Raw genomic sequence first — 26886 nt, 5'->3', positions numbered from 1 at the left:
AGAATCCTATCCTATCTTTGTTAAATTCTACCAGATCTTTCAGAAGGGCTTGAACAGTGTTCTCTCAACAATCTGGTTGACACAGCCACCCAGGACTTTTTAAAGCTATTTTTAAATGAATAACATTGTCTTGAGATGTTTAGAATCCAAGAACAGCAGCAATATGTTAGTATGTGAGAATTTTGGAAGCTGAACTGATTTATTTTCATTATGTGAGTAAAGATGAACAGCACACGATAAAAAATGACATTTTTGTAAAACTCTTTCATGTTTATTAGTGTTTGTTATTTGATTATCCAAAATAAATTAAATAAGTCTCTTTTTTAAAACAAATAATTTGTATAATTTTTAATTAGATAGTGTCCTTTAAAAATACTAATTTCTTATATACACATATATATTATACAGCTATGTTTTCTCATCTTTTAGGTATTGAACCTGTTTCTGGCCTTGCTACTGAGTTCATTTAGTTCAGATAACCTTGCTGCTACAGATGATGATAATGAAATGAATAATCTCCAGATTGCCGTTGCAAGGATTCAGAAGGGAATAGATTATGTGAAAAAAAAATTACGGGAATTCGTCCAAAAAGCCTTTGTTAGAAAGCAAAAAGCATTAGAGGAAATCAAAGCATTTGAAGATCTAAACAACAAGAAAGACAGCTGCATTTCCAACCATACTGTCGTTGAAATAAGCAAAGATCTTAATTGTCTTAGAGATGGGAATGGAACTACCAGTGGTGTAGGAACAGGCAGCAGTGTGGAAAAATATGTAGTTGATGAAAATGATTATATGTCTTTCATAAACAATCCGGGCCTTACTGTGACAGTACCTATGGCTATTGGAGAATCAGATTTTGAAAATTTAAACACAGAAGAGTTTAGCAGTGAGTCGGATATAGAAGAAAGCAAAGAGGTAGGACTTTTTATATATGAAAAATAAGTAATTATGCACTTATTTATTCATTATTTAATTTTATTTTCAGTACTGTTTAATAAATCTCTTCCTGTATTGTATAAAAATACTATACATTTAGAGTAATGTGTATGATAATTTGGCACTGATCTACCTAATGGTGCATCAGGATTCCTTAGATGCTGCATTTTTACTGTCAGTCTGGAAAATAGTTTACATATTAGCTTACTTATTACAGCAGTTGTGTGATTTATAAATATGGCATTTCTTTCAGGTTTTATTATGTGAAGTTTTAGGACTTGATGCAAATTTCATAAGACATCATTTCGGTAGTAATTATAACAATGATCAGAGTTTGTGAAATCTGAATATTGTTGAAGGCCCTTGAGTATTATAACTGAGAACTCAAGGATATCTCTCTGCATAAACCTGATCTAATTTTTTATATATGAAAAGTAAAAAAATATACGTGGGCAATTTCCAAAGATGAATACTAAGACATCATAGTATAAATAGACCAATGAGCGATTTTTAGACCCGCTGAAAAATGTTGTAAATAATCTTACTGGTGAGTTTGAGCTCAGAGAATATAGCCAGCTGATAGGGAGTATTCCATATCCCTTCTGAAGTGTCATTTATACCAGTACCTTAAAACTGTGCAGGAGTACAGACTAACCATTATACTGTATATAGCTGTAACAGTAGCTTACATGAAAAAATGATACTATTTTTACTGTAAATAAGTGTTGGTTATTGTGCAAAAAGTAGACAAAGGATTTTTTTTAACCAAACCAAAAAACCCAATAAACCAACAGCTTCATCAAAATAGACATGGCTGACACCTTGGAGATTAATGGAGATAATATTCTCAGACAAAAACAGCGAGGAGTCCAGTGGCACCTTAAAGACTAACCGATTTATTTGGGCATAAGCTTTCATGGGTAAAAAAACCACTTCTTCCATGCATCTGAAGAAGTGGGTTTTTTACCCACGAAAGCTTTTGTCCAAATAAATCTGTTAGTCTTTAAGGTGCCACCGGACTCCTCATTGTTTTTGTGGATACAGACTAACACGGCTACCCCTCTGATACTTGATTCTCAGACAAAGAAAACTTTGTACAGTGGAGTTATGGCTCAGAGTACATATTATAAGTTAAGGGTAAGTAAATTCAAAACAAAATTTCAAGGACATAATTATTTTTAAAAATATTAGAAATCCAGAAATTTGAGCTTTAAGATGTCTACAGTCTATTACTGTAAACATCCTCAGTTTAGAATAGACCTGGTTCTTGTATGGCTTGTGGGTGGAGTGCAGAAAGTATACAATATGTGTGATGCTTCACCATTACAGTACGTTTTGTTTTTTCTATTTAGGAGGTACACGTTCATGACTGCACATTGGAGGGTAGTCTGTTATATTTTTTTGTTTTAATGATTCACATATAATAGATGGCACCTGGAACCGTACTGAACTCTGAGGAATAATGCTTTATTATGTGCCACCTTGGCCTCTCAAACTAGTCTCTTTTCTGTAGTATTCAGCCTCTTCCTATGGTTCAGACTCACCACAGCCAGAGAACCAACTGTACTTTATGGCATACTTGGTTGGCACTTTTGAATAAGAACCTAAGTAGGGTTTAGGCACAAGCCCCTATCATTAACTTCCTTCAGGAGCTGAAGGACCTCTCAGCAGGATGAACTGTTGAGAATTATCTCGGAAACAGTCTGAGATTCAAAAATGTCAAATAAAATAAAATGTGCTAAAAAAGAAGAGAGAAGAATCAATCTAAATGGTATCAAACACACACTTAGATCTAAGGCTTCCATACACTCACCTAGGCATGCCTAATCATTTCAGTTTAAAGAAAATGTTATGCTCACAGCATTAGCAAGCTGTGTCAATTAGTTTCTCAAGCCCTTTTTCTTTCCACTCTGCCATGCCAAAGTTATAGTCACTGGTTCTGTGACCTTGAGTCTTTCAGAGGAACTTCCTTCTTTCTCTCCCTAGAACCTCACTCCTCCTTTCCTTCATTCTCATTATACCCTGGAGAGTCTTTGAAGACCAGGTGCATTAGAATTCTAACCTTGAAGTAATCTTTTTCATTAGCATATTGATGATAAGTTTGATCAAGTCCAGCATCTGTGTCACTAACTTGGCCTCTAGCATGATGTCCATTCGTGTTCCAATTTTATTCCATATTGTGGGTTACCTTCTTTTCCAACTTCTGTCTCTGAGATATATTATTTCTAATGCTCCTTTGGACTTGCATATACACACTCAGAATTTCTCCCCTGCTGATGCTTGTCCATAAATATATAGCTTCCTCTGTATTCCAGGCTAAATTACAATCCTTCCATTGCCTGCAGAGAATCTCTGCATGCCTTTGCTTATATGTTTCTCTCAGTCAGTCATACAGTTCCCATATTTTCAAAGAATGCCATATATTTCAACATCCAATATCAGATATGATTTACGGAAAGATGATATTCCATTATTCACAATATGCTATCTGTCTAATCAGGAATATGAAGTGTATGTCTTTATTTATGAATTACACGTAGTTTTAAAGAAGGCCCGTCAGCACACCCATCTGAAGGTTAAGAATAAGCCATTGTGGTTTTTGTAGTCAACAATTATATAAACATTTTTGGTATGGATGGACAAGGTTGCCTGAGAGTTCTTTTTTCCCCTCATTTAATATTGTTTGGGTGACATTGTATTTTTTCAAACTTTCAAATGTTTGGATTACTTTCAAGTTGAACCTTACTTCTAAATTTCCTGCTTTTTCTAATGGTTGTGTTTGATAAATACAATGATATGTGCTTTTCTCCAGTCTAGCAAAGTTATTTTTCTAATAAATTCCTTAGAATTTTTTTAAAAATGTTTATTATATGCATTAGGAACTAGGGAGGCTCATAAGTTCTGTAGGGCACTTGGAGTCAGGGAATGGGATAGAGTAAAGCTCACTAGAAGTTCTGTATGGATTTTGACTTCACAATTGACTTCTACACATCGGCTACTCCATACTCTCCAGGCTCTGTTTACTTCTTCAGGCTCCATACCTTCTTTCCATCTCTCTATCCAAGCGCTTTCTTCCGCCAGCTATTCTATAGTCCCCAAGACCTTAGTATATCAGCATGAACCAGGTTCATGATGCAGGCTTTAGATGAATCATTAAGTCTTCAGGGAGGAAAACCTGGCACTGCAAGCAAGAGTCAATACAAGGAACCTAAGAGAGAAGTGGTCAGATGACTTTGGCTGGATTGAATCTTGCTGGTGAAGGCCGCAAAATTCATCAGCACAAGTACGTGGAGCTTAAGAGATCTGCAAGCACTCTTCATTGGGGTCAGGATGGCCCTGGAAATTTGATTTCCATAGGGCTGTAGTAATCACTAGTAGCAAAAGAAATTGGAGTCCAGCTGCTTGTGCTGGTCTCTGCTCGTGGACTCGTGGCAGTGGTTAGCTACCTAACATTCCAACATGCACATTTACAGTGTGTATCAATGGATGTTGGGTAGTTAAGGAATGGGACCATGGTAGTTAGGAATTCCATGTTTATTTTTATCTCAAGCCCCATTACTTTCCATTCCTCCCTACTGCATTAGCTCTGGGTCTCACTGTGGGAGAAGATGGCCCTATCTGTACCTCTTTTGTATGTGTAGAAATGCTGTCATCTGCCCTTTGCTGGTAGTATGTGAGAAACAATTCTGAGGCTTGATGAACAAGTTGTGAAAATTCTGTTGCCACCAGCCTAACCCATGCATATTGATGATTCTGCTACTCCCTGTCTTCTGTATACAGGAGGCTGAAGATTACACATACCTCCTGTCCCAGTGTTTAAAAATTAGACATACAATATCATCTGCTCCACTTTCTCTCTCAAGGGATTCCGTTAAAACATAACTCTTTGTTGGGAGAAGGTCTGGTACCTTAGAACCAGGGATAAGGGATGAGACAGCATTTCCCTTCCCCCAAACATTGCACAGGGTTCTTAGAGTACACTTAGCACATCAGAATGCCCTCAAAAGACACAAAAGAGTTGTGGGAAGCTATGTTGGCTCAGGTACTAAAGTATTAATTTTTTTTGGTGGCATAGCCATACTTAAGGGGAGAGCACTAGAAACATTTATTTGACTGTCTGTCTCCATTGACAAGACATGAGAGAAGTGGGGTGGAGGGAGCTGAGGCAGATGCCAGGAGCAATTAATTGAGTTGGAAATTACAGCTGCTGGTAGTTGAGAGAATGGACTTCAATTTTCCTATTTTTACACTCTGATAAATCAGAGTGCAAAAACCCTCTAGCAATCCGTTTTCTTTTTTGAAGGCTGTCTCCACAGGAAATGGGCTAGAGACTTACTTTAAGAAGAAAGAGAAAGACAGAAAGGTGTGACTAATTTGACAGTGAATAAATAACTTCCCAAATGTGCCTTTTCCTGTCTTAAAATGGTTATGTGCTCTAGAGATCTCACCAAAATCATTCAAATAAATCTCATTAGAAATTTCTAGGACAATTTGTGTTTTAGAGCAAATGTGGCAAAATCATTTGACATTCTTTAAAAAAATACCTATTATTTCTGAGTCCCATATTCCAAAAGCAACTTATCCAAATCATCTCAAATTTGGTTTAAAAAAGTTTCCCTGCCCTACATTTGCCACATATTAAATGGAAATTACATTTTTAGGATATTAGGGGAAGAGGTATTAGAATGGAAACTAAATTAAAATCTTAACTTTGGAGAAGCAACTGTCTCTTCATAACACAGTTTATTGATGGTGTATCAGAGTACTCAGGGCTATGCTACATGTAGTCTAAATGTTCAGTACGATCAGCAATGGACTTTGGAAAAATGAAGTTGTCTATTCTGTATTGTTCCTGTATTTTACAACTGTTTCACTTCTGTCATGATATTGCACTCATAGACGTTCCAGAGACATGTCCTATTTGACTTCAAAACAGTATCTAAGTTCCTCCAAGTCATACCACATCTCTTTTTAGAAGTCTGCTAGCTCTTTATCAGTTGGTACCTTCAAAAGAGGCCTTTTGTGTGGTTAACTCTTCATAGGTTAAGTTAAACATTGTGCATAGGAGGAGATGATACTAGCTTGGCTGGTACATGACTGTCTCCCACAGGCTCTTCACGTCTTCCCAAGAAAAGTCTTGAAAGCTGACATATTGGAGATATATTTGTACTTTTAAATGAATATGATCATTATTTACTCTGAAACATTTAGACAGCTATATGTTTCTCTTTTACATGTACTTGGAAATATAGCAGTTCTTTTGTCACTACCCATCTGTATCTCTGACAGACTCCCTGGTAGCATCTACTTAGAGCACCCGTCAGACCTTTCCCATGTGGACCCTAAAATACCCCTATATATATTTATACATGCACACTGGGCAGCTGCACACACATTTTTGCTTGTGAATTTCAGGTCTTAATTTAAAAAAAAAACTGCCTGGTTTGAAATTTTCATTTACAACAATGAAAGCAGCAAAATTTTTACAGTGCCTTAAGACATCACAAATCACTTTCTAGTAACACTGGGGAATGCGCTCCCCCGAATCCCTATTTGAACATAGAAGACCCTGAACATAGGTGGAACTATTGGAGTGCCACTTTGTGGAGTATGGGGCTGGATGCAGGGAGCCATTTTTGGGAGCATAGCTTCACCTGCCCAGGGCAAAGGTGGTTTTGGGGAGCAGGGTGTAATATGTTATTACATGAATCTACCAGCCAAATCTTTTTCTCCCAACCATGCCACAGGATGCAGCATCCAGGAAGATTACAACAGCCTTGAATATGCAGTAGAAGTTGCTTAGTGGTTCTGGTGCTATGCTGATATGTGGTATGCCTTTTCAGCCAGCTCCTGGGCAGCACCTTGAGATAACACCAAGACTATTTATTTGGGCTTAATGTGGGGAATACGATTTAGCTCAAGGAAATTAAAAGTTAATCCATGGTGTAGAGTTAATAATTGAGCTGAACTGAGTGAAAATGAATATACCTTCAGTTTATACTTAAAGTGGAAGAAGGCAGGATTTTTTTTAATTGACCAGGCTTATGCTTGCAGAAAAGTAGGTGCACAACAGCAAACAGATAGAACAATGGAAGTAATCCATTTCAGCACTGAAAATGCAGAGAAATTCAGATGACGTTTGCTGATGGGCCAGAAAAAGTATCTAATTTTAAACGGTAACTGGTGTCTTTTAGAAGAGGTTCAATTTAGCTTATAGACTTTAATCCTAATATAAAATATGTCTGATCAATACAATGTATGGAGTGGGTTAACCTTCACACACATCAGAATCCTAGCTATTGTATTCTGTACCAGTTAACAAATATTGAGTGGATTAAAATGCCAGCAAGAAGACCATTACAGTAAACAATCTGGGAGATCAGAAGTCAGAGTTAATATTGGTGCATCAAAGAAGAAGAACTGAATTCTAGATATTTTTTCAGTTAGTGGAAAGCTGACTTTGCAACTGCAGATTCATGACGATCTGAAGAAAAGGCCTGAATCAATCAGAATTCCAAGATTCCTGACCACAAGTGATGCTTATTTTGAAGATTCTTCTTATTAGCAACCCTCAATTGCCAGCAAAAAGTTGCCATTATCTGGCAGTTGCCAATAAGTGGAAGTCAAGTTTGCAAGGGTGCAGCCAGGGAAGGAAGTACTGGGACATGTCTTCCCCTGGCTTCAGCCTTGTAAACCAGCCTGTGCACAGGGCAGCAGCGGGAAGGGGAGCAGCAGCCCAGACGCCAGGGCTTTCTACAGGAAGTGGAGGTACTGGGGGCTCACGGAGCTGCACAGTACCTCTCCCTGTGCTCTCTGGGGATTAGGGATCAGCATGTTCCATGGGCTTCCTTCCTTGGGTGCAGCGCCTCATCAGGGCAAAGCCTGGAGAGTGCAGAGAGAGAGAGAGACAGTGCGGCTCCCGCTTCCAGGTGGCACAGTCCTTCCCTGCTACTGTCCTTCCCACAGCCCCTTACCTCTTGTGAGGTCCCTGTGCAGAGACAGGTTTGCGGGGCTGCAGCCCCAGAAGGAAAACACTGGAATGTGCTGAGCACCTGCTGCAGGCAGGTTTGTGGGGCTGCAGCCAGGGAAAGCACATCCCAGCTCTTCCTGTCCTGGCTGCAGCCTTGCAAACCTGCACCTGGGGCCTTTCTTAATAAGCATTGCTGTTGCCAATATCCAAATCCCATTAACACTAAGGTCAATGGGACAGGAATGGTTCCCACCAAAATGTTGCTATTAACCAGAAGTTGTTAATATATGGAATACTATTTAGCAGAATTCACTGCATATATATATATGAATCATCATAAAATTGGAGGAATAAGTCTCAAGTTAATATCTGAAATCAGCAATAAATAGTTCAGGTTAGCAACATTAAAATGATTCTTTAACATCTATGCCCCCTAATCCTCAGAACAAGGACTGAAATCCTGGCCTCTCATTGACTTTGATGGGGCTAGGATTTCACCCAAGATCAGTAAATAGTAGAAAGAGAGAAGGTGTTGCCCCTTCCTACAGCTGTGAGTGACCATGAAGTTTCAAAAAGAAAAGGAGTACTTGTGGCACCTTAGAGACTAACCAATTTATTTGAGCATGAGCTTTCGTGAGCTACAAGTGAGCTGTAGCTCACGAAAGCTCATGCTCAAATAAATTGGTTAGTCTCTAAGGTGCCACAAGTACTCCTTTTCTTTTTGCGAATACAGACTAACACGGCTGTTCCTCTGAAACCTGTCATGAAGTTTCAGTATATCATCGTATATCATCACCTGTAATGACCTGATCAGTATGTTCACAGCTTTGCAAACCAGTAGCCTGAATTCCCCTTCCCTGCCACCTGGCCAATTCAAAGGGCCAGTTCCTTCCCAAATGGCACTACACCAGGGGCGGGCAAACTTTTTGGCCTGAGGGCCACACCGGGTTTCTGAAATTGTATGGAGGGCCAGTTAGGGAAGGCTGTGCCATCCCAAACAGTCAGGCATGGCCCAGGCCCCCTGCCCCATCCGACCCCCCCCCTGCATCTTGCCCCCTGATGCCCCCCCCAGGACTCCTGCCCCATCCAAGCCCCCCATCCCCCGGGCCTCCTGCCCCATCCCCTGACTGCCCCAGGACCCCCCGCCCCTGACTGTCCCCCACGGCCCCATCGAACCCCTCCTCTCATTCCTGACTATCCCCTTGGGACCTCTGCCCCATCTAACCACCCCTTCTCCCTGTCCCCTGACTGTCCCTGGAACCCCTGCCCCTGACTGCCCCCCGCCGTCCCATCCAACCCCCCTTTCCTTCCTGACTGCCCCCCCGGAACCGCTGCCCCAATTCAACTGCCCTGTTCCCCGCCCTCTGATCACCCTGACCCCTATTCACACCCCTGCCCCCGACCACCACCCCGAACTCCCCTGCCCTCTATCCAACCCTCCCTGCTCCCTGCCCCCTACCCCGCTGCCTGGAGCACCGGTGGCTGGCAGTGCTACAGCCGCGCCGCCCAGAGCACCAGGACAGGCAGCCGCGCTGCCCGGCTGGAGCCAGCCACGGCACCATGCATCACAGAGCACCAGGTCAGGCCACAATGCTCTGGGTGAGGGGCTGTGAGCTCCTGCCGGGCAGCGCAGTGAGCTGAGGCTGTGGGGGACGGGGAACAGCAGGGGAGGTGCCGGGGGCTAGCCTCCCGGGCCAGGAGCTCAGGGGCTGGGCAGCAGGGTCCCGCGGGCTGGTTGTGGCCCGTGGGCCGTAGTTTGCCCACCTCTGCACTACACCATCCAAAGTATCAGCTTCTTCAGAGTGCTTGATAGGTGGGATCTGTAATGTGTCAGCCCACTGTCTCAAATGCCACTGATGGGCCAGGTCCAACCATCCAGCTGGCCCATTCCTTCTCAAATGGATCAAGAAACTTTAGAAATATACATAAAATAATAATGTTAAAATATTTTTTTACATAATACAGTACCTCACAGTATCTAATTTGGATAGAAATTCAAGGAGAATTCACCGTTTTGTGAGGTATTTCTACATGTAAATTCTATCATTGTTAAAAGAATGGAAGCAGGAACTATACAACAGAAAACCTCAAAGTATTTTGCTTATTGTATGCATTCAGTTTAGAACGATAAAATATGGTCAATTAAACGAAGAGTAAACAATTTAAGCATAAAAATTCGAAGAATATTCTGCCAAGAGTTAAAATAATGTTTGTTAAGATTTATCTTTAAAGCTATCATATACTTTCAAAATCTGTGCTAGCCATATTGTTATGTAGTTAGCTCATTTTTGTTTCTTGATTGTGAGCCACAATTTTGCAGAACAGTTATTAGCTGCAGCTCCTATATTTTATATTCATCTGATGATACTAGATATAAACTTAGAGTAGATCCCTAGGAATGTTTGTTGAACTCTGTTGTCAGCCAATATGTATGCTCCTTTTTGCCAACTGATAAAATATTTAGTAAATATATTTTGACTGTTTTGAAGCCATGTTTACATGAGAGTTTCCAAAGAGAAGAAAAGTAGAGGTACTGTAATCTTGAACTTCACTGCCTACCGTTCTTACTTCTCACAGGGGTAAAACCAAGCTGGAGCAATCAAGAATGCAGCTCTGGTGCTTTTTAACCAGGTAGAGCAACGTATCACCACTTTTACACAGGTTACCTAAGCAAGTTATACATATATAGTCACTTTTCTAATGGATATTGACTGGCCTGCATGCTACTCAGCTATGTTCCTTCCCCATCCATTGCAAGATAGTAGAAACGTGCACAGCTGCTCTCTGCTGAGTCATGTGACTCACATCACAGCATGGTCAGGCAAGACTGGCAACCCCAACATACGTTTGACTCTGCTAATGACTCTTCTAGATATTTTTTATAAAGTACTTTAACAGTAACTGCATGTTTTACAGGTTTTGGTAATATGGATCAAAACATTAAAGGAATGTTTAACTTTAAAAAGAACAAAGAAAAAAGGGAGCATGCACAGTTTTTAAAAATATAAAAACAACCCTTTTTGATTCAGCCCTTATAAATATATTGTTTTAATAAACAAAGTTCTAGGTGATTTATGTAATGCTTATTGTCACATTCCTTAATGAAAATAATTGGAACATTTCGAAATCGACTTATTCACAAAAATATTTACATTTATTTATATTTTGAAATGCTTAATGCAAACTTGCTAGGTACTAAGAGTGATATTCTGTATTCATTTGGGCACCCACATATCTTGAATTTTCATAAACTGCATATGAACAGGACATATAATTTATGCCAAAAGTAATATTCAGCAGAAGCAAATAGAAAAACAAAAAGCACTTCACAGAAGAAGAGAAGAGAGAACAGAAGTGCCAGAAATAAGCCTTTACAAACATTCTCTTCCAAAAACCAAAGAAACTAAAAATCATTTGCATAATAAAATTCTTCTGTCAAATACAATTATTTTGGAATGCACATGTTATGATACCTGAGTCTGTGTTTCAAATCTGGGACTCACATTACTCCGTATAAATCAGAGTAACTTAAGCAATGAACATTTCTTTTTAAAAAGTTGCACTGTTACATTTATCCACTGTTTTTTTTAAATAAAAGGCAAATGTGCTCTCCATTGCAGCATAACTGACAGAACTCTCACTGATTGATAATAGCAAATATGACGCAAAAATTGATAAAAGTTTTATAAAAGTTTATAACATTTATAAAAGTGATGCACCTGTTTCTGCTCTAATGCCAGTGTAAATCTGGAACAACTCTAATGACTTTAACAGGACTGCTGTGGATTTACATCAGTGTAGCTCTGAGTAGAATTTGACATGATTGCAGCTTGTAAGGACTAAGGATCCAATCCTGCAACTAGACCCATAGGAACAAAATGTTGTGCCCACATGGAGCCGCACTGGCTTCAAAGGGAATCTGCACAGATAAGAATCCAACTGCAGGGTTAGTACCAAAATTTTGAGTGGACTACAGAAAAGAGAAGTCACAAGGATGCCTTCCATCCTCCAATGTAACAAGATGGCTGTGCTAGGGGGGAGCATTTGACCCATCTTGTTAAAGGTTTAGCAAGATTAACTCTGTGCTCTCCTCCCCACATACCCAGGAGGCATTGTGGCACAATATGTCTTTCAAAAGAAAAACGCCACCATTCAGGTCATGCATCTGCTCATAAGAAGATTTTGCCTCATAGGAGACATAACTGAGCCTTCAATGTTAAAATTATGTATGGTGTAGACATTTGACATCTATATTTTTAATTGACCTTAACTGGGCAATAACTAAAATCTACCTTACTGGACCTTATGTACTGATAGAAATTCACAGTACTGTGTACATACACACTGTTTCAGTTTCAGGGCAAATATCATAATGATATAAATCAAGATATGCTTGAGCTAATCCAAAAGACCAGAATAAAGCTCTAAGAGATGCAATTAGCAGAGTTATTTTCATAGTATACATGCAAACTTAATGATATTTGAGATTAATGGTTTGGTTCCAGGCAATTTTGAATAGGGAATTCCTTTATTTATATTATATTTTGTCAACCAAATCAGACAGCAATTTGTAACAGTCAAAACTCAAAGTTTGAAATGAATAGCTGGATTATTAAAGGCAATTTGTAATGGCTGAGTCCCTTTATTTATATTATTGTCACTTTGAATCATGAAGCACTTTGTAAAGCTTAAAATTTTAGCAGCCGGCTCCTGCTCCCATTGAAATCTAGAGCAAAATTAAATGGGGGCAAGAACGGGTCTTAAGTGAATGCATTCTGATGGAAATGGGCCAACAACATGCTGTTGGTCAAGGTTTGTTTTGATGATTTAAACTGTTGAAATTAGAAAATGCACTACTTTCAAAAGAAGAGTATGTAGGCTCACTATACACTCTAATGAATGTAGTTACTCAAATATTCTGGTTGTTACTAATGCATTACTATTTATGCCTATTTGTCACATTCTATACAATAATGTGTATAATTATATTTTTTTTCAGAACAGCACTAAGCCCATAGAAGTAGTTTTTCCTTGATAGTCTAGGCGTCGGGAGAGGAGGTTCTGCCCTAATTTAAGCATGTTGTTTTGCTGATTCAGGCCTTGAGAATGCTGCATCATAAACAAATAGTTTCAACTGTATCCCTGTATAGAATAAGACACCTCTCTGCAGGTACTGAGCAGTATCTACAGGGAATGGGAAATTCTAGAGGCTGATAATCCTATGCATAAAATGAAAGGACAATTTAACAAAGAATTATTTTGTAATCCATACAATATCTTGAACTTTCTTGATATTTTTATTGGTATTACTATTAGAAAAATCAGCATTAAAACCTTTTCTAAACGACAACCATTCTTTCTTAATTTTAGGGGGGTTTGTAATTTACTTCACTTGATTTTCGACACTTGTGATTGCCTGAAACATAAATGAAGAGCAGGCTAAGGAATTGCACTCTTTCTTATATTAATGAAAATAAACTACTCTTCTCTCATTTGCTGTTTAACAAATGTAACAATTGTGATGTCTGGAATAGTGGCAACAGAGTCCTGTGTTGGGCAAGAACAGTTAAAGAACTGACTTTACTTTTCATTGACAATGATTGGAAGTATTAATGATTGATAGTTGTCAGCCTTTATTCTATGACCCTTGATGTCAGTGACTAAGATCTTACTGATTTCAGTGGTGAAGGATGAGGCCATAAATGAGTTCTATTCTACCTAGTTTCAATATATCATATTATTATTCTCACCATGTACAGCTTAAATCATTTAATGAAGCAACAGCTCACAATTCCAGTGACAGGAAGAAATTTCAAAAAAATTTAGTTCTATTTAAATAATATGCAAGAGTTCTTCTATCTAAAATATTTGAAACTGATTCCCCTTTATTACTAGGTGGCCTTGGGACAAATACCAGCAAATTAATTGTGTGATTAATGTGAAATTCAGAAACGACTTTTGGCATAACCTTAGGATCAGGTCTAAGAACCTCTTTTATGAAAAGATGTACGGTGGATCAGCTCCATGGCCTTTAGTTCCCTCACCCTTCTGGCTGACGTTATGGCAACAGTGAATGCTATTTTAATACACAAACACTCAGCCAAGGGTTCAAATGCTGACTTCACAAATGTAAATAAAAACCAAATAAAATCCCAAGGAGAGACAGGTGAGTCCAGAATGTCTCAAAGGTTATTAACTAACAATTGAAGATTGTCCAGATTTGGCCTGTAAACTTGAGACGTCCAGTGCTGCATTGGCCTCATTCTGAGATATGCAAACAGCGTCATATAAGTCTTAGCTGCCATGAGACCTAGGAAGAAAATTACTTTCTGTGTTAGACATATTTCAGAGTTTAAAACAGACTGCACTATTTTTAAAAAACTGTCCTCTGATAAAAAGATTTTTTCCTACCAACAAGTCCAATATGAAGTCTATGAATATAGTTCTCTGAGTTGGGCAGAAATTCATCTTTTTGACATTCAGAAGCATCTCCAAGTCTGAAAAAAGGGTGGTTGTACAGCAGGGTGGCTTGATAGATCCTTGCAAACAGCAGCCTTCAACAGCCAATCACTCAATTATGGGCAAACAACAATACGCTGCTTTTTCATATAAGCCACTACTATAGAAAGGCACTTTGTAAACACTATTGGTGTGGTTAACAGGCCAAATGGGAGCATGATGTATTGAAATGGCCTCCCAACACCTTAAAAGAAGGTACTTTTGATGACTGTATTGGACAGAAATATGAAAATATGCGTTCTTTCACTCAAGCATCACAAACCGGTCTAGAGCTGAAAATGAAGGGATTATGGAGGCCAGAGTTAACATACATATGGAAGTTTTAGTTATGTATTTGTTCAGATTCCTTAAATCTAAATTCAGATGAAACTGTACTTTTTCTATACCAAAAAGTCTCTTGAATAAAACTCAACCTCTCAGGTTTTAGATACCTCCTCAACAGCTCCTATCAGAAGGAATTTCTGCACTTCTGAAAGTAAAATAGCCTCATGAGAAGGTTCTGTGAAAAGGGTAGGGTATAAGGAATTGAACGGGGGCAGTTTCTCAAATTGAATGACCTAGTCCTCTTCTATAATTTCTAGCACCGATTTGTCCAGTGTATTATGAAACAACCCTCCATCTGATGAGAAAATATGCTAGCCTGTCTCCAAACAGAGGAAGAGAAGGATCCCCACTGATTGGTTCTGGATTCTCGATCCTATCAGCAAATCTGAGGCTTGGTTGTTCACCAGAGACAACAGGGAGAAAGCAGATTGTTTAGATTTAGGCTTTGATTTGAAAGACTTCTTCTTGTGTTGGCTCTGGAAAGATGTAGCCTGTTGGTGTTGTTACTGATGTCTTTGATTCAATGGGAAATAAGTCAAGGAAGACTGTGTTTCTGATAACCGAAATGAGTAGTCACAGGTCTTCTCCTGGTAAAAGAAATCAAAGTCCAAATAGCAGCTTTCAATCTTGTCTCCTTCAGCTTTTCCAGAAACTCATTTGCCTTTTCACTTAAAAGACCATCCCCACCTCAATTCTCATATCCTCAGCCAGAGAAGAGCAACAAAGCCAAGCTTGTCTTCTCCAGGTAACTTCATGTGCCAGTGCTCTGGCAGAAGAGTTCAAGGTGTCTAAAGAAACTCCAAAAGCATGCTTTGCCACATTATGACCAACATTAGGATCACATTTGCTAATTCCTTTTGTCATCTGGCAAATCCTGCACAAACAGTGCCATCTTTTCCCATATCACCTTTCTATCCATAAGGAGGACAATTGAAAAATTCCGATGGCAGCACTCAATAAGGCCATGGACTCCAGGACTGTTAGTCTCCCGCACAACTGTGATGTGAGACCATACCTGCAGGAGGAGGATCAAACAGAAGAAGCAGGAAGAAACAATCTCTTTATTCTTCCTCTGTCATCCTCTAAACACTGATCTGGCCTTGGATCAGTGATGGATTGTACTGGAGATAGTAATGGACCCAGAGAGTGAAGAGAAATAAATGGAGAGAAAACCCTTTGTGGGGACACTATAGGAGTCTTAGGAGAAGGTGAAGACCAGGGATCGGCAACCTTTGCCATGTGGCCCATCAGGAAATCCGCTGGTGGGCCAGGACGGTTTGTTTACCTGCGTGGCCTCAGGTTCGGCCGATCGCAGCTCCCACTGGCCATGGTTCACCGTTCCAGGCCAATGGGGGCTGCAGTCGGCTGAACCTATGGATGCTGCAGGTAAACAAACCATCCCGGATTTCCCTGACAGGCCGCATGCCAAAGGTTGCCAATCCGTGGTGTAGACAGACCAGGAGAAAGACTAATAATCTCCTCTGCTCTTCTCCTTTTTTCAGGAGAATCAACACTGAACTCAGAACTGACAAAGCCTGTCTCTTCCTCTCATTCAGATCCAAGAAGCCCTCAGAAGCCAAATGGTGTACATCAGCCAAAGTAAATGTCTTCTATGGACCTGAAGATGGAGCTGGAACTGGACAGAGGTCGAAGTTGGAGCTGAAGACCTGGATGGCACGGAATCTGGTGAAATACATAGATCCACCCGCTTGGTACTTAAAGCTGAAGCCAGAAGCGGCCTGGGTTTTGGACCCATAACTGTAGCGGCCCTGTCAGAATCAGATAGATCTGACAAATCTGAAATGAGGGATCTGGCACTGCTAACAGTGGCTGTCTTCTTCCTTGACTTCTTCTTCGGAACCAACACAGCTGGAGCTGACAATGTGGCTCTTGGTTCTGTAGCAGGCAGTCTGCTCTTCATCATCACCTGTGCCTTTGAAGACCTGGCTGCTTGAGCAATGGGATCTGGAGCCAGACCTGACAAAGGTTCTGATTTTCTACTGCCTTTAAAGTCTTTCATCTTTCAGGAGTAAGACACAGCAACTGAGACAGGCTTCTTAGACTTTGGATCTGATGAGTGCCCAGCACTGGAGGGTTTAACCTCAAGAGCCTCCTTAAGTAGAAGCACCTGCATCTTTTCTGCCTGTCCTTGCAAGTTCTGGCCATGAAAGTCCAGCAGATGAAACATCCAGAAGGAAACTGGCCCTCTCCCAAGCATTTCAGTCATCTAATGTGGTCATCTGATGCCAGAAAAACAGCCAGGCAGAATACACATCTCTTGAACCCCAGCTTCTTAAAAACATAAGGATGGTCATATTGGGTCAGACCAATCAATGGTCCATCTAGCCCAGTATCCCGTCTTCCAACAATGGCCAGACCAGATGCTTCAGAGGGAACGAACAGAGCAGGGCAATTTATCCAGTGATCCATCCTCTGTTGTCTAGTCCCAGATACTGGAAGTCAAAGGTACACGCAGAGCCTGGGGTTGCATCCCTGGCCATCTTGACTAATAGTCATTAATGGATCCGCCATCATTGAACTTATCTAATTCTTTTTTAAAACCAGTTATACTTTTGAGCTTCACAACATCCCCTGGCAAAGATTTCAAAGGGTTGACTGTTCATTGTTTGAAGAAATACATCTTTATGTTTGTTTTAAACCTGCTATTAATTGAATTGGGTGATCCCTGGTTCTTGTGTTATGTGAAGTAATAATTAATACATCCTTATTCACTTTCTCCACACCTTTTTTGATTTTATAGACATCTATCATATCCCCCTTAATTGTCTCTTTTCTAAACTGAACAGTCCCAGTCTTAATCTCTCCTCATATGGAAACTGTTCCATATCCCTCATCATTTTTGTTGCCCTGTTTTGTACTTTTCCAAAACCAATATATGTTTTTTGAGATGGCGCAATCAGAACTGCACACAGTATCCAAGGTCTTAGTGCATCATCAGTTTATATAGTGGCATTACGATATTTTCTGTTTTGTAATCTATCACTTTCCCAATGGTTCCTAATATTGTTAGTTTTTTGACTACCACTGCACGTTGAGAAGATGTTTTTGGAGAACTATCCAAGATCTCTTTCCTGAGTGGAGACAGCTAAATTAGACCTCATCATTGAGTATATAGTTGGGATTATTTTTTCCAAAGTGCATTACTTTGCATTTATTGACACCAAATTTCATCTTTTTTGTTGCCCAGTCACCCACTTTTGTGAGGTCCCTTTATAACTCTTTGCAGCGAGCTTTGGATTTAACTATCTTGAGTAATTTTGTATCATTTGCAAATTTTGCCACCTCACTGTTTATCCCCTTTTTCAGAACTCTGTGAATATATGAACAGCACATGTTCCAGTACAGATCGTTGGATTAAATAGTAGAGTCCCCACTATTTACCTCTCTCCATTATGAAAACTGATCATTTATTCCTATCCTTTGATTCCTATCTGTTAACCAGTTACTGATCCATGAGAGGATCTACCCTCTCACCCCATGACTGCTTACTTTGCTTAGGAACTTTTGGTGTGGTACCTTGTCAAGGGCTTTCTGAAAGTCTAAGTACACTATCTCCACTGGATCAACCTTGTCCACATGCTTGCTGATACCTTCAAAGAATTCTAACAGATTGGTGAGGAATGATTTCCTTTTATTAGGAAACAACAAGCCATGTTGACTCTTCACCAACACATGGTGTGTATCTATGTGTCTGATAATTCTGTTCTTTACTATAGTTTCAATCAGTTTGCCTGGTATTGCCAGGATTGCCTCTGGAGCCTTTTGTTTAAAAAATTCAGCATTATAGCTATCCTCTGGTCATTTGGTACAGAGGCTCACTTAAGTGATAGGTTACATAGCACAGATAGTAGTTCTGTATTTTCACATTTGAGCTCCTTCTGAACTCTTGGGTGAATACTGTCTGGTCCTGGAGACTTAGTACTGTTTAATTTATTAATTTGTTCCAAAACCTCCAATATTGACATCTCAGTCTGGGACAGTTCCTCAGATTTGTCATCGAAGAAGAATGGGAATCTCCTACACATCCTCTGCAGTTAAGACCAACATAAAGAATTCATTTAGCTTCTGCTTTTTCTTCAGTTTCACCAAGCTACTAACTGACATTAACTAACTAACTATAACTATACTAAACAATTACCAAGACACTAAGAACTGGAGAAAAAAAACAACCCAGATCCAAATGGTCTGGAGTGGTTCACTTCCATTTGACACACTGGTTGAAAGGAAGTGAGCTGATAGAAGGCATTGCCCCCCTTTTACAACATCTGGAGATGCTCAGGGCAGAGGCAAAGGGGCCGTGCAAGTGTTCTAACAGGCACTGCTTGGAGAAGGTTCTAACATCAGGCACCACCAGGCAGTGCAATACCCATAAGTGGAAATATGCAGAGCCGCTCAAAGAAGAAATTATAACATGTACAGGATATCATACTTATTATTTAGATATGGATTACTTATCTACAGTAACCCTATTTCTTTAGGCCTGCTCCAAAGCCCAGTGCAGCCAATGGAAAGAGTCACATCAATTTCAATTATGTTTGGATCATGTTCTTTTTTTCCAAATAATTTAACGCCTGACCCTGCAAGCTGTCTCCTGAGTTAATGGAAGGCAAGGATGTAATATCAAGGCCTTATACTTAATAATAAAGCCTTAACTAAAGATCAGTAGAAAATGTAGTTTTCAGAACTGTTCATCTCCTTTACAAAAGCTACACAAAATTCCAAAAAAGCCATAAGCAATCATAAAGTAGCATCTTATCAAGGTTTATACTGAAACAGAATGTCACAGCCAGTCAGAGCTCAGGTACAGTCACTGCCTTTCAACCATACTCTAGTTTTCCATACAGAGTGCAAATCTGAGCATTCTGATTGATATCCTCAGAATCTGATGTCTATATGTTCACAGACATGACTACTCCTGAATCTCATGTCTACATTTAATCAGTCATTTTGTTTATCATTTTATTCAATTAAATATTTGTTCATTAGATATTTCAGCAAGGTAACAACTACCTGAGAGTGGTGCCTGTTGATTCAGTAGTAACCATATCCTGGGCTGATAAAGGTGTCAGGCTAGATCCCCAGGGTCGTGTAAATTTGTGTAGCTTAACGGAGGTCATGCTCCCCTTGATTGGAAGTCAATGGAGCTACACAGATTTACGCAACATCTAAGGATATGGCACATCAGCCTCAAAGTATTTTGGCCTAGAATAGGATTATTATTTCATGATCAGGAATCAAACTCAAATTTTCAATATAAATAATGACTCTACATTATTCTGTATTCTAATACAACATAGGATCAATCTTTAAATAATACTTTAAATCAGCATCCAATTATCAGTATTAATGTCTCATGTATGTAATGTACTCGATGTATGTACATCAATTCCTATATAAATCCATAAAATTAACTGTAGAGTATGTAGCCATTCATGAGATTATAAATTATATGGCAATAACATTAACAGTTTCTTGCCAATACTATAATCTAAATTACAGTCTTGTAGCATATTACGTCTACTGCTGCATGGTCTATAATGATGTATTTCACTACGGTGCTTTCTTTAAGGCTGGAGACTTGGATACATTACCTATTTAAAACTGAATAAGAATGTATTTCTGATTGAAGTAATTCAAGACACAAATCAACAATATTAACAGCTAAAAACATGTTACAAACTCTTTGATGAGTGCTTGTTTTCACTTTAGTTGTGCTAAAAAATAAATTCATTTAAAAATAGTTTTACTTGCAAATTTAAAAGCAAATATAGGTGCCAGAATAATAGATAGCCTTAAACTGCCAATAGATCAGTGGCCTTATCCCAAGTCCACTAAAATCAGCGGAGAGGCTTCCACTGAGTTCAGGAGCCTTTGGATCAGTCCCTGAATCATGCAATCTTCAGTCCTCAGCAAAACTTCCACTGAAGTCAGTAGGAATTTTGCCTGAGAAAGGACTGCATGATTTGATTATATAAAAAGGTAACACATGCATAGTGGAAGATAATGCAAAATAGTGGCTTGTCCTAAAGTTAACTTGCTGCTCCTCTCAACTGACATTACAGTAAGATACTTAAACAACAGGTCATGTGTACTGTCATAAAGATTGCTACTGGAAAAAAGATCTAATTTTCAACATTTCAATCCATACACTGTATATTGTAGAGAAAATACCATTTGTAGTGGACATGAAGATATGTTTGCTGATTTCTGTTGGTTTGGTCATTGTGCTGGAAAGATTAAGTGCCATTCCCAGTTTAATCCAATATAATAGGGAGTGAAATAACTAACAGTATGGCATATGCAAATTGCCTAATTTTAATATTATTGAACCTTAATTTCAGAATTCTTATACATGGATCAGGTTAGCGGACAAATTATTTTTTAGAATTTCCTATAAGAAGATATTCTAGAAATCAAACCCACACAACATAGATTTGAATACTACGATTTTACTTATGGTAATGCATATTATCAATATGTAGTTACTGATAATCTTATTTAAAAGTTATGGAGCACTGGCATATTTCAATATCTTCTATAAATAATATATACTTAGGAAAAAATGTTTCCTGTGGGATTTTATTTTCAGAAGCTAAATGCATCCAGCTCATCCGAAGGCAGCACAGTTGATATTGCCCCTCCTGGAGAGGGCGAACAAGCTGAGATTGAACCTGAAGAAGCTCTTGAACCAATAGCCTGTTTTACAAAAGGTAACCAAAACACAATATTGCCTAAAGATCGTGTTAGCAAACTGGGGCTTGATTCAACACAATTTGCTTCTACAACAGTTGGCACTTGAAACGCCATGGGCCTTCTTGGTTTCACTAGCCAAGAGAAGCTACTCCCTTGTCAGTGATAATCAAATGTCAAAATAGGAATTCTCTGGAAGGTGGCTAACTCTCCTCCCTGCTCAATCACTAACATATCTCAATATTAAGATAATTGCAGTATTAATTTTTCCAATCCTATAACTGTGTTTTGTAGTCATTAGAGAAGGCCCTTAGAATTTGGAGCAACTCTGTTTTTCTGAGACAAACAGAACTGACCAATAGCCACAAACACTACTGTGTTTTGGATATACAGTAGAACCTTAGAGTTATGAACACAAAAGTTACGAACTGACCAGACAACCCATAGACCTCATTTGGAACTGGAAGTACGCAATCAGGCAGCAGCAGAGACAAAAAAAAGCAAATACAGTACAGTGCTATGTTAAAAGTAAACTACTAAAAAAAATAAAAGGGAAACCAGCAGTTTTCTTCTGCATAGTAAAGTTTCAAAGCTGTAATAAGCCAATGTTCAGCTGTAAACTTTTGAAAGAACAACCGTAATGTTCTGTTCAGAGTTATGAACATTTCAGAGTGACGAACAACCTCCATTCACGAGGTGTTCGTAACTCTGAGGTTTTATTGTAGTTCATAGATTGTGTGTAATATTGACAGATATTTTTAAAGTCAATTTCATACTTAGTTGTAAATGCAAATCACTGTCATTTTCTCCCCATGGTTTCACTCCTAGATGTAGTTTAAATCTATTTATTATCACTATTCAGATATTCGAACCTTATAACGGCAAGTAGGGGATTCCAGTGTCAGATTTTAAAAGTATCTCATAAAGAGAGTGGCTACCAAACTAATAAAATTAATAATAATTTGGATGCCAGAGTGATTAACTACTTCAAAATAAATTGCTATTTTATTCCAATTTCTAGTTATTTAATATGTTTAAAGGTTGTGTGCAGAAGTTCACATGTTGTCAAGTAAGTATAGAAGATGGCAAAGGCAAAATCTGGTGGAATCTTAGGAAAACCTGCTACAGCATAGTTGAACACAACTGGTTTGAGACATTCATTGTCTTCATGATTCTTCTGAGCAGTGGCGCTCTGGTGAGTAAATACTGATGACATATTCTGAAAAATAAGCTTTTAGAAGGGTGATTTATTAAAAGTATGTTTGCATACAGGATAGGTTTTGATCAGTATAAAACTCTAATCAGTTTAAGAAATATTTGGGAATCAGCAGTAGCAAACACTCACTTTATAATGTGCAAGATAAAGAAGCCTTGATAGATGTATTTTAATCACAGCTGTGCAAAATGTTCACGCTGAAACTCAAAAACACTCTAAAAGTTCCTGCATTTCATGTTTCATTACAGTTTTGAAATGTGGACCAAAGTTGGAAGGCTTACTAAGATTCACATATGTTTTGATTAGAGATTGACCAAAACCAAAACACTGGGCTAAATTCTGCTTTTAATTAGACTGATGTAAGAGGTCCCTTCCAACCCTGATATTCTATGATTCTATGAAATCTGGAGTAACTTTATTATAGCCAGTGGAGTTACCCAGAATTTATAGTGGTTATTTATAGTGCAGAGTTTTGGACCTGAATTCTACTGACCTTTGTTACTGTTTGGATTTTGACCAAAATTTTGAATTGTGAGCCCATCTCTATTTCCGAAAGGACCTGGGCCAATGTATGAGTGCACATCAGAATCATATTAAAACATATACACATTTATGGCTTCAAATTATTTTACTTTAGGATTTGGGGCCATTTGAACTAGCTAGTGAAGCTCTGGAACTCTCTGCATTCTGCTTAAATCATCACTGTCATGCTCCACCCTGGGTCATTGTTGTCTTACTATTATTATTATTTTCTAAATTTTTTGTCATCTTTGGAATGTATAAGATTTCACTAAATGGCAATTGTTTCCAAAAAGATTGTCACTCTTCACCCACTATCCCATTTCAAATTACACATGCTCTACATTTGCTACACTATCAATGGGCATAGTATACTTTCCAAAAACAAATTACCGACATTTCCATAAATACACTTAAATATATATTTTCTTGCCAGTAAACACTGTCTTTTTTCTTGGTTATGCTGATAGGAAAAGCGTTTTATTTAAATGGGGAAGTAAATAAAATCTTCCTCACTACTCCTCTCTGGGAGAATGTACGTATCTGGAAAAGGAGGATTTTTTGAGTTAAGCCCCGTATTAAAATATTGGCAGAAAATCATTCTTTGTATTTATTTCTTGATTCAATAATAAAATAGGATCACAAATCCTGAAGTCTCTATAGGCAATAATTCTTATAGGCAAATTTATCACTAATTTCTGTGAGGGTTTATTTAAAGGTTGAGTAAAAATCTGAGTAAGGACCTCAGGATTTGGCCTGGAATTATTTACTTTGATTTTGTAAAACCAAACCTCAATTGTGCAAAAAAATCACAGACAACTGAGAGTCACACAAACAGTACACAGAATTATATGTAGAGTCCCTATATTTCTTGTTTCTCAAAATAATAGAGACTAGACTTTTCCTTTTGCTTAAGAAAACATATGCTCCATATTCTATTGGAGAAAGCATAAAACAAGACTGCCTCTCTCAAAGTTGGATTCTGTTGAAGCAGATGTAGTGAAATGGGAACTAAGTAATTTAAGAGTTGAAAATAGTGCACAAAGAAGAAAATGAAAATGGTGCACAGACTTTAATCCCTCCGCTTTCTTCATTTATCTAATTGATCTTTCTGAACCAGGAATGAATACTTAGTTATGAATATTTGCAAACGTTGTGTTCACAGGCTTTTGAAGACATATATATAGAGCAGCGCAAGACTATCAAGACCATGCTGGAATATGCTGACAAGGTTTTCACATACATCTTTATTCTGGAAATGCTTCTGAAATGGGTTGCCTATGGTTTTCAAATGTATTTCACTAATGCCTGGTGCTGGCTGGACTTCTTGATTGTTGATGTAAGTTCTTTATTCTTCAAGTCTTTTCTGACTGATTTTCCTATCAACAAAGTTACAAAGCTCACTATTGTGAAGTAGATTTCTAATGAACACAGTACTTTGAGCAAAAATTAATGGAAATTTTACTAACAGCCTGTGGTTATCTGATGGTGTTACTAAAGGTGCATTTATACTCAAAAGAGAAAACTATAACTAACAGAACGTTGCATACTAAACAAAAGCCAGGACATACCAAAGTTAAGGTCCCAAGCAAAACTCCACAATTTGTGCATATACATTATGACACAGTCTTATTATATGATCACATATTGTTTCTCAAATAATACATTATATCATCATGGAACTTTTCTACAGCCATCCAAACTTTGCATCTAAGATACTATGTTTGGTCCAAATGCTGTCAAAGCTTTATTCCCAAGAGATTATCCTCTACTCTGTTAGTGTTTGCAGTGAAGTAGTGAAAAAGGCAGTGGCATTAACATATGAAATTAGTTAGTGTAGCTGGAGTTTATTAGCTGTTTGACAATTTGTAAGAAATAAGTTAGCTATGACTTGGGAGGGTTTATGATGGAAGAGAAGAGAAGAGAAGCTTTCTTGGCTTCCTTCCCAGCCATGGCATATATCTGTACAAAGTCCCTGCAGAGGATGGATCAGTTGATCATTACCAGTTCTGTTCATTCCCTCTGGAGCACCTGACATTGGCCACTGTTGAAAGACAGGATACTGGGCTAAATGGACCTTTAGTCTGACACGGTATGGCTGTTCTTATGATCATTGTCTTAAGGGATCAGTGCTCCCAGAATATTTTGGTCTCCTGCCTTCCAATGTTATCTGACTCAGTCCTTTAGTGAGCCAAAGTGATGTGTGTGTTCAAATGAAAATGGGTATCTTGGAGGCAAAGGTGTTGAAGGTTGTTGCCACTAAATTATTGTATTGCTTCACGAGGCAGTCCAAATTCTGGTCCCTTCATTGTAATGTTTCTGTTAGTATGCTCTAGAACAGCGGTGGGCAAACTTCGGCCCAGGGGCCACATCTGGCCCTTCAGACGTTTTAATTCAGCCCTCAAGCTCTCACCAGGATGCAGGGTCCGGGGCTTGTCCTGCTCCAGCTAGGGAGCGGGATTGGGGGCTTGCCCCGCTCTGCATGCCATGGATCTGCATGTCCCCCCTCTGGCTCCTACGCCCAATGAGGATACTTAACTTAGATTCTATTTCCCTAAGTTAAGTATCCTCACACCTTCTTGTCAACTATCTAAATGGGCCATCTTGATTATCACTACAAAAGTTTTTTTCTCCTGCTGATAATAGTTCATCTTAACTAATTAGCCTCTCACAGTTTGTATGGCAACTTCCAACTTATCCATATGTTATATATATATCTTCTTACTATATGTTCCATTCGATGTATCCAATGAAGTGGGCTGTAGCCCACGAAAGCTTATGCTTTAATAAATTTGTTAGTCTCTAAGGTGCCACAAGTACTCCTGGTGTTTTATTACTATCTGATCTCAGATTGTCATTTCTAGATGCATGCTCTTTTAACTCCCATAGTTGTGGTTCAAGTCATTTTTGTTTATATATAAAATAAAACTATTTTAGCACATAAGGGGCATTCCTTATTGTCATATCAGTGAATACTTACATCTGAAAAGTGATTTGTGTTATAAATCTTGTGGGATTAAGTGAAGGTCTTCAGGATTCTTTCAAGTACTGGAATGAAATACGCATATATTCAGGTATACATGTCTTCTATACTTCTAGTGGTGGAATGCTATAGTTATACTTTAATCAAAAGAAACACAACTGTGGCAAATTCTTCCACTTAAAACTGCTTAGATTAGCTTCATTTCAGACATGAAAGTTAATCCTCTCCCGTGGTGGAGTAATTGACATTGAGCAATATTCTCTGATATAGTACAAATATGATTTCATTGCCCGTGTGTCTTTGTAAATATACAGTGGTGGTCAATAAAAAGCTGAAATTCGCCGATAGCTGTCTCACAAGTACCTGAGATAGCACTGTACTTTCCTTTATTTAGAACAGGAAATAAGCTGGGAACCTCAATTGTTTATCTATTGGTAAACAATGACTTTTAAATGGCAATCACTATAGTCCAAATCCTGCTTGTTTTACTTTCATAACTCTTATATTATAATGTACAACAATGTGCCGTTAAATGGGTGGTGGTTAGGCTTTTGCTCAATAAGTCATTTTCGGACCTTACTGATGATGTTAATCATCCTTCTCAAATCTCCCTTTTGGAAGAAGATAGTCAAGAAAGTAGGAACGTGGCAGCTCCATCAACACTAATTTCAGAGATATTAGTCACTATGTTTTTATGTCTGGGTGTGG

At 38.6% G+C, this 26886-nt stretch overlaps 1 protein-coding gene across 6 annotated transcripts in view; it reads left to right on the top strand.

Annotated features, from left to right (window-relative positions):
* Window positions 1-26886, top strand: part of LOC125644823 (sodium channel protein type 2 subunit alpha-like) — a 115024-nt gene that overhangs the window by 69488 nt on the left and 18650 nt on the right. For all 6 annotated transcript variants that reach the window (XM_075117903.1, XM_075117900.1, XM_075117904.1 and 3 more), the window contains 4 exons: window positions 430-915; window positions 21360-21480; window positions 22501-22655; window positions 24361-24534. In XM_075117903.1, the coding sequence (XP_074974004.1) occupies window positions 430-915; window positions 21360-21480; window positions 22501-22655; window positions 24361-24534 (936 nt within the window). The remainder of the gene's footprint in view (window positions 1-429; window positions 916-21359; window positions 21481-22500; window positions 22656-24360; window positions 24535-26886) is intronic.

Source organism: Caretta caretta, chromosome 11 (genome assembly GCF_965140235.1).
Source record: "Caretta caretta isolate rCarCar2 chromosome 11, rCarCar1.hap1, whole genome shotgun sequence".
NCBI classification, from domain to species: Eukaryota; Metazoa; Chordata; order Testudines; family Cheloniidae; genus Caretta; species Caretta caretta.
This window is presented reverse-complemented; position numbering and strand designations above follow the sequence as displayed.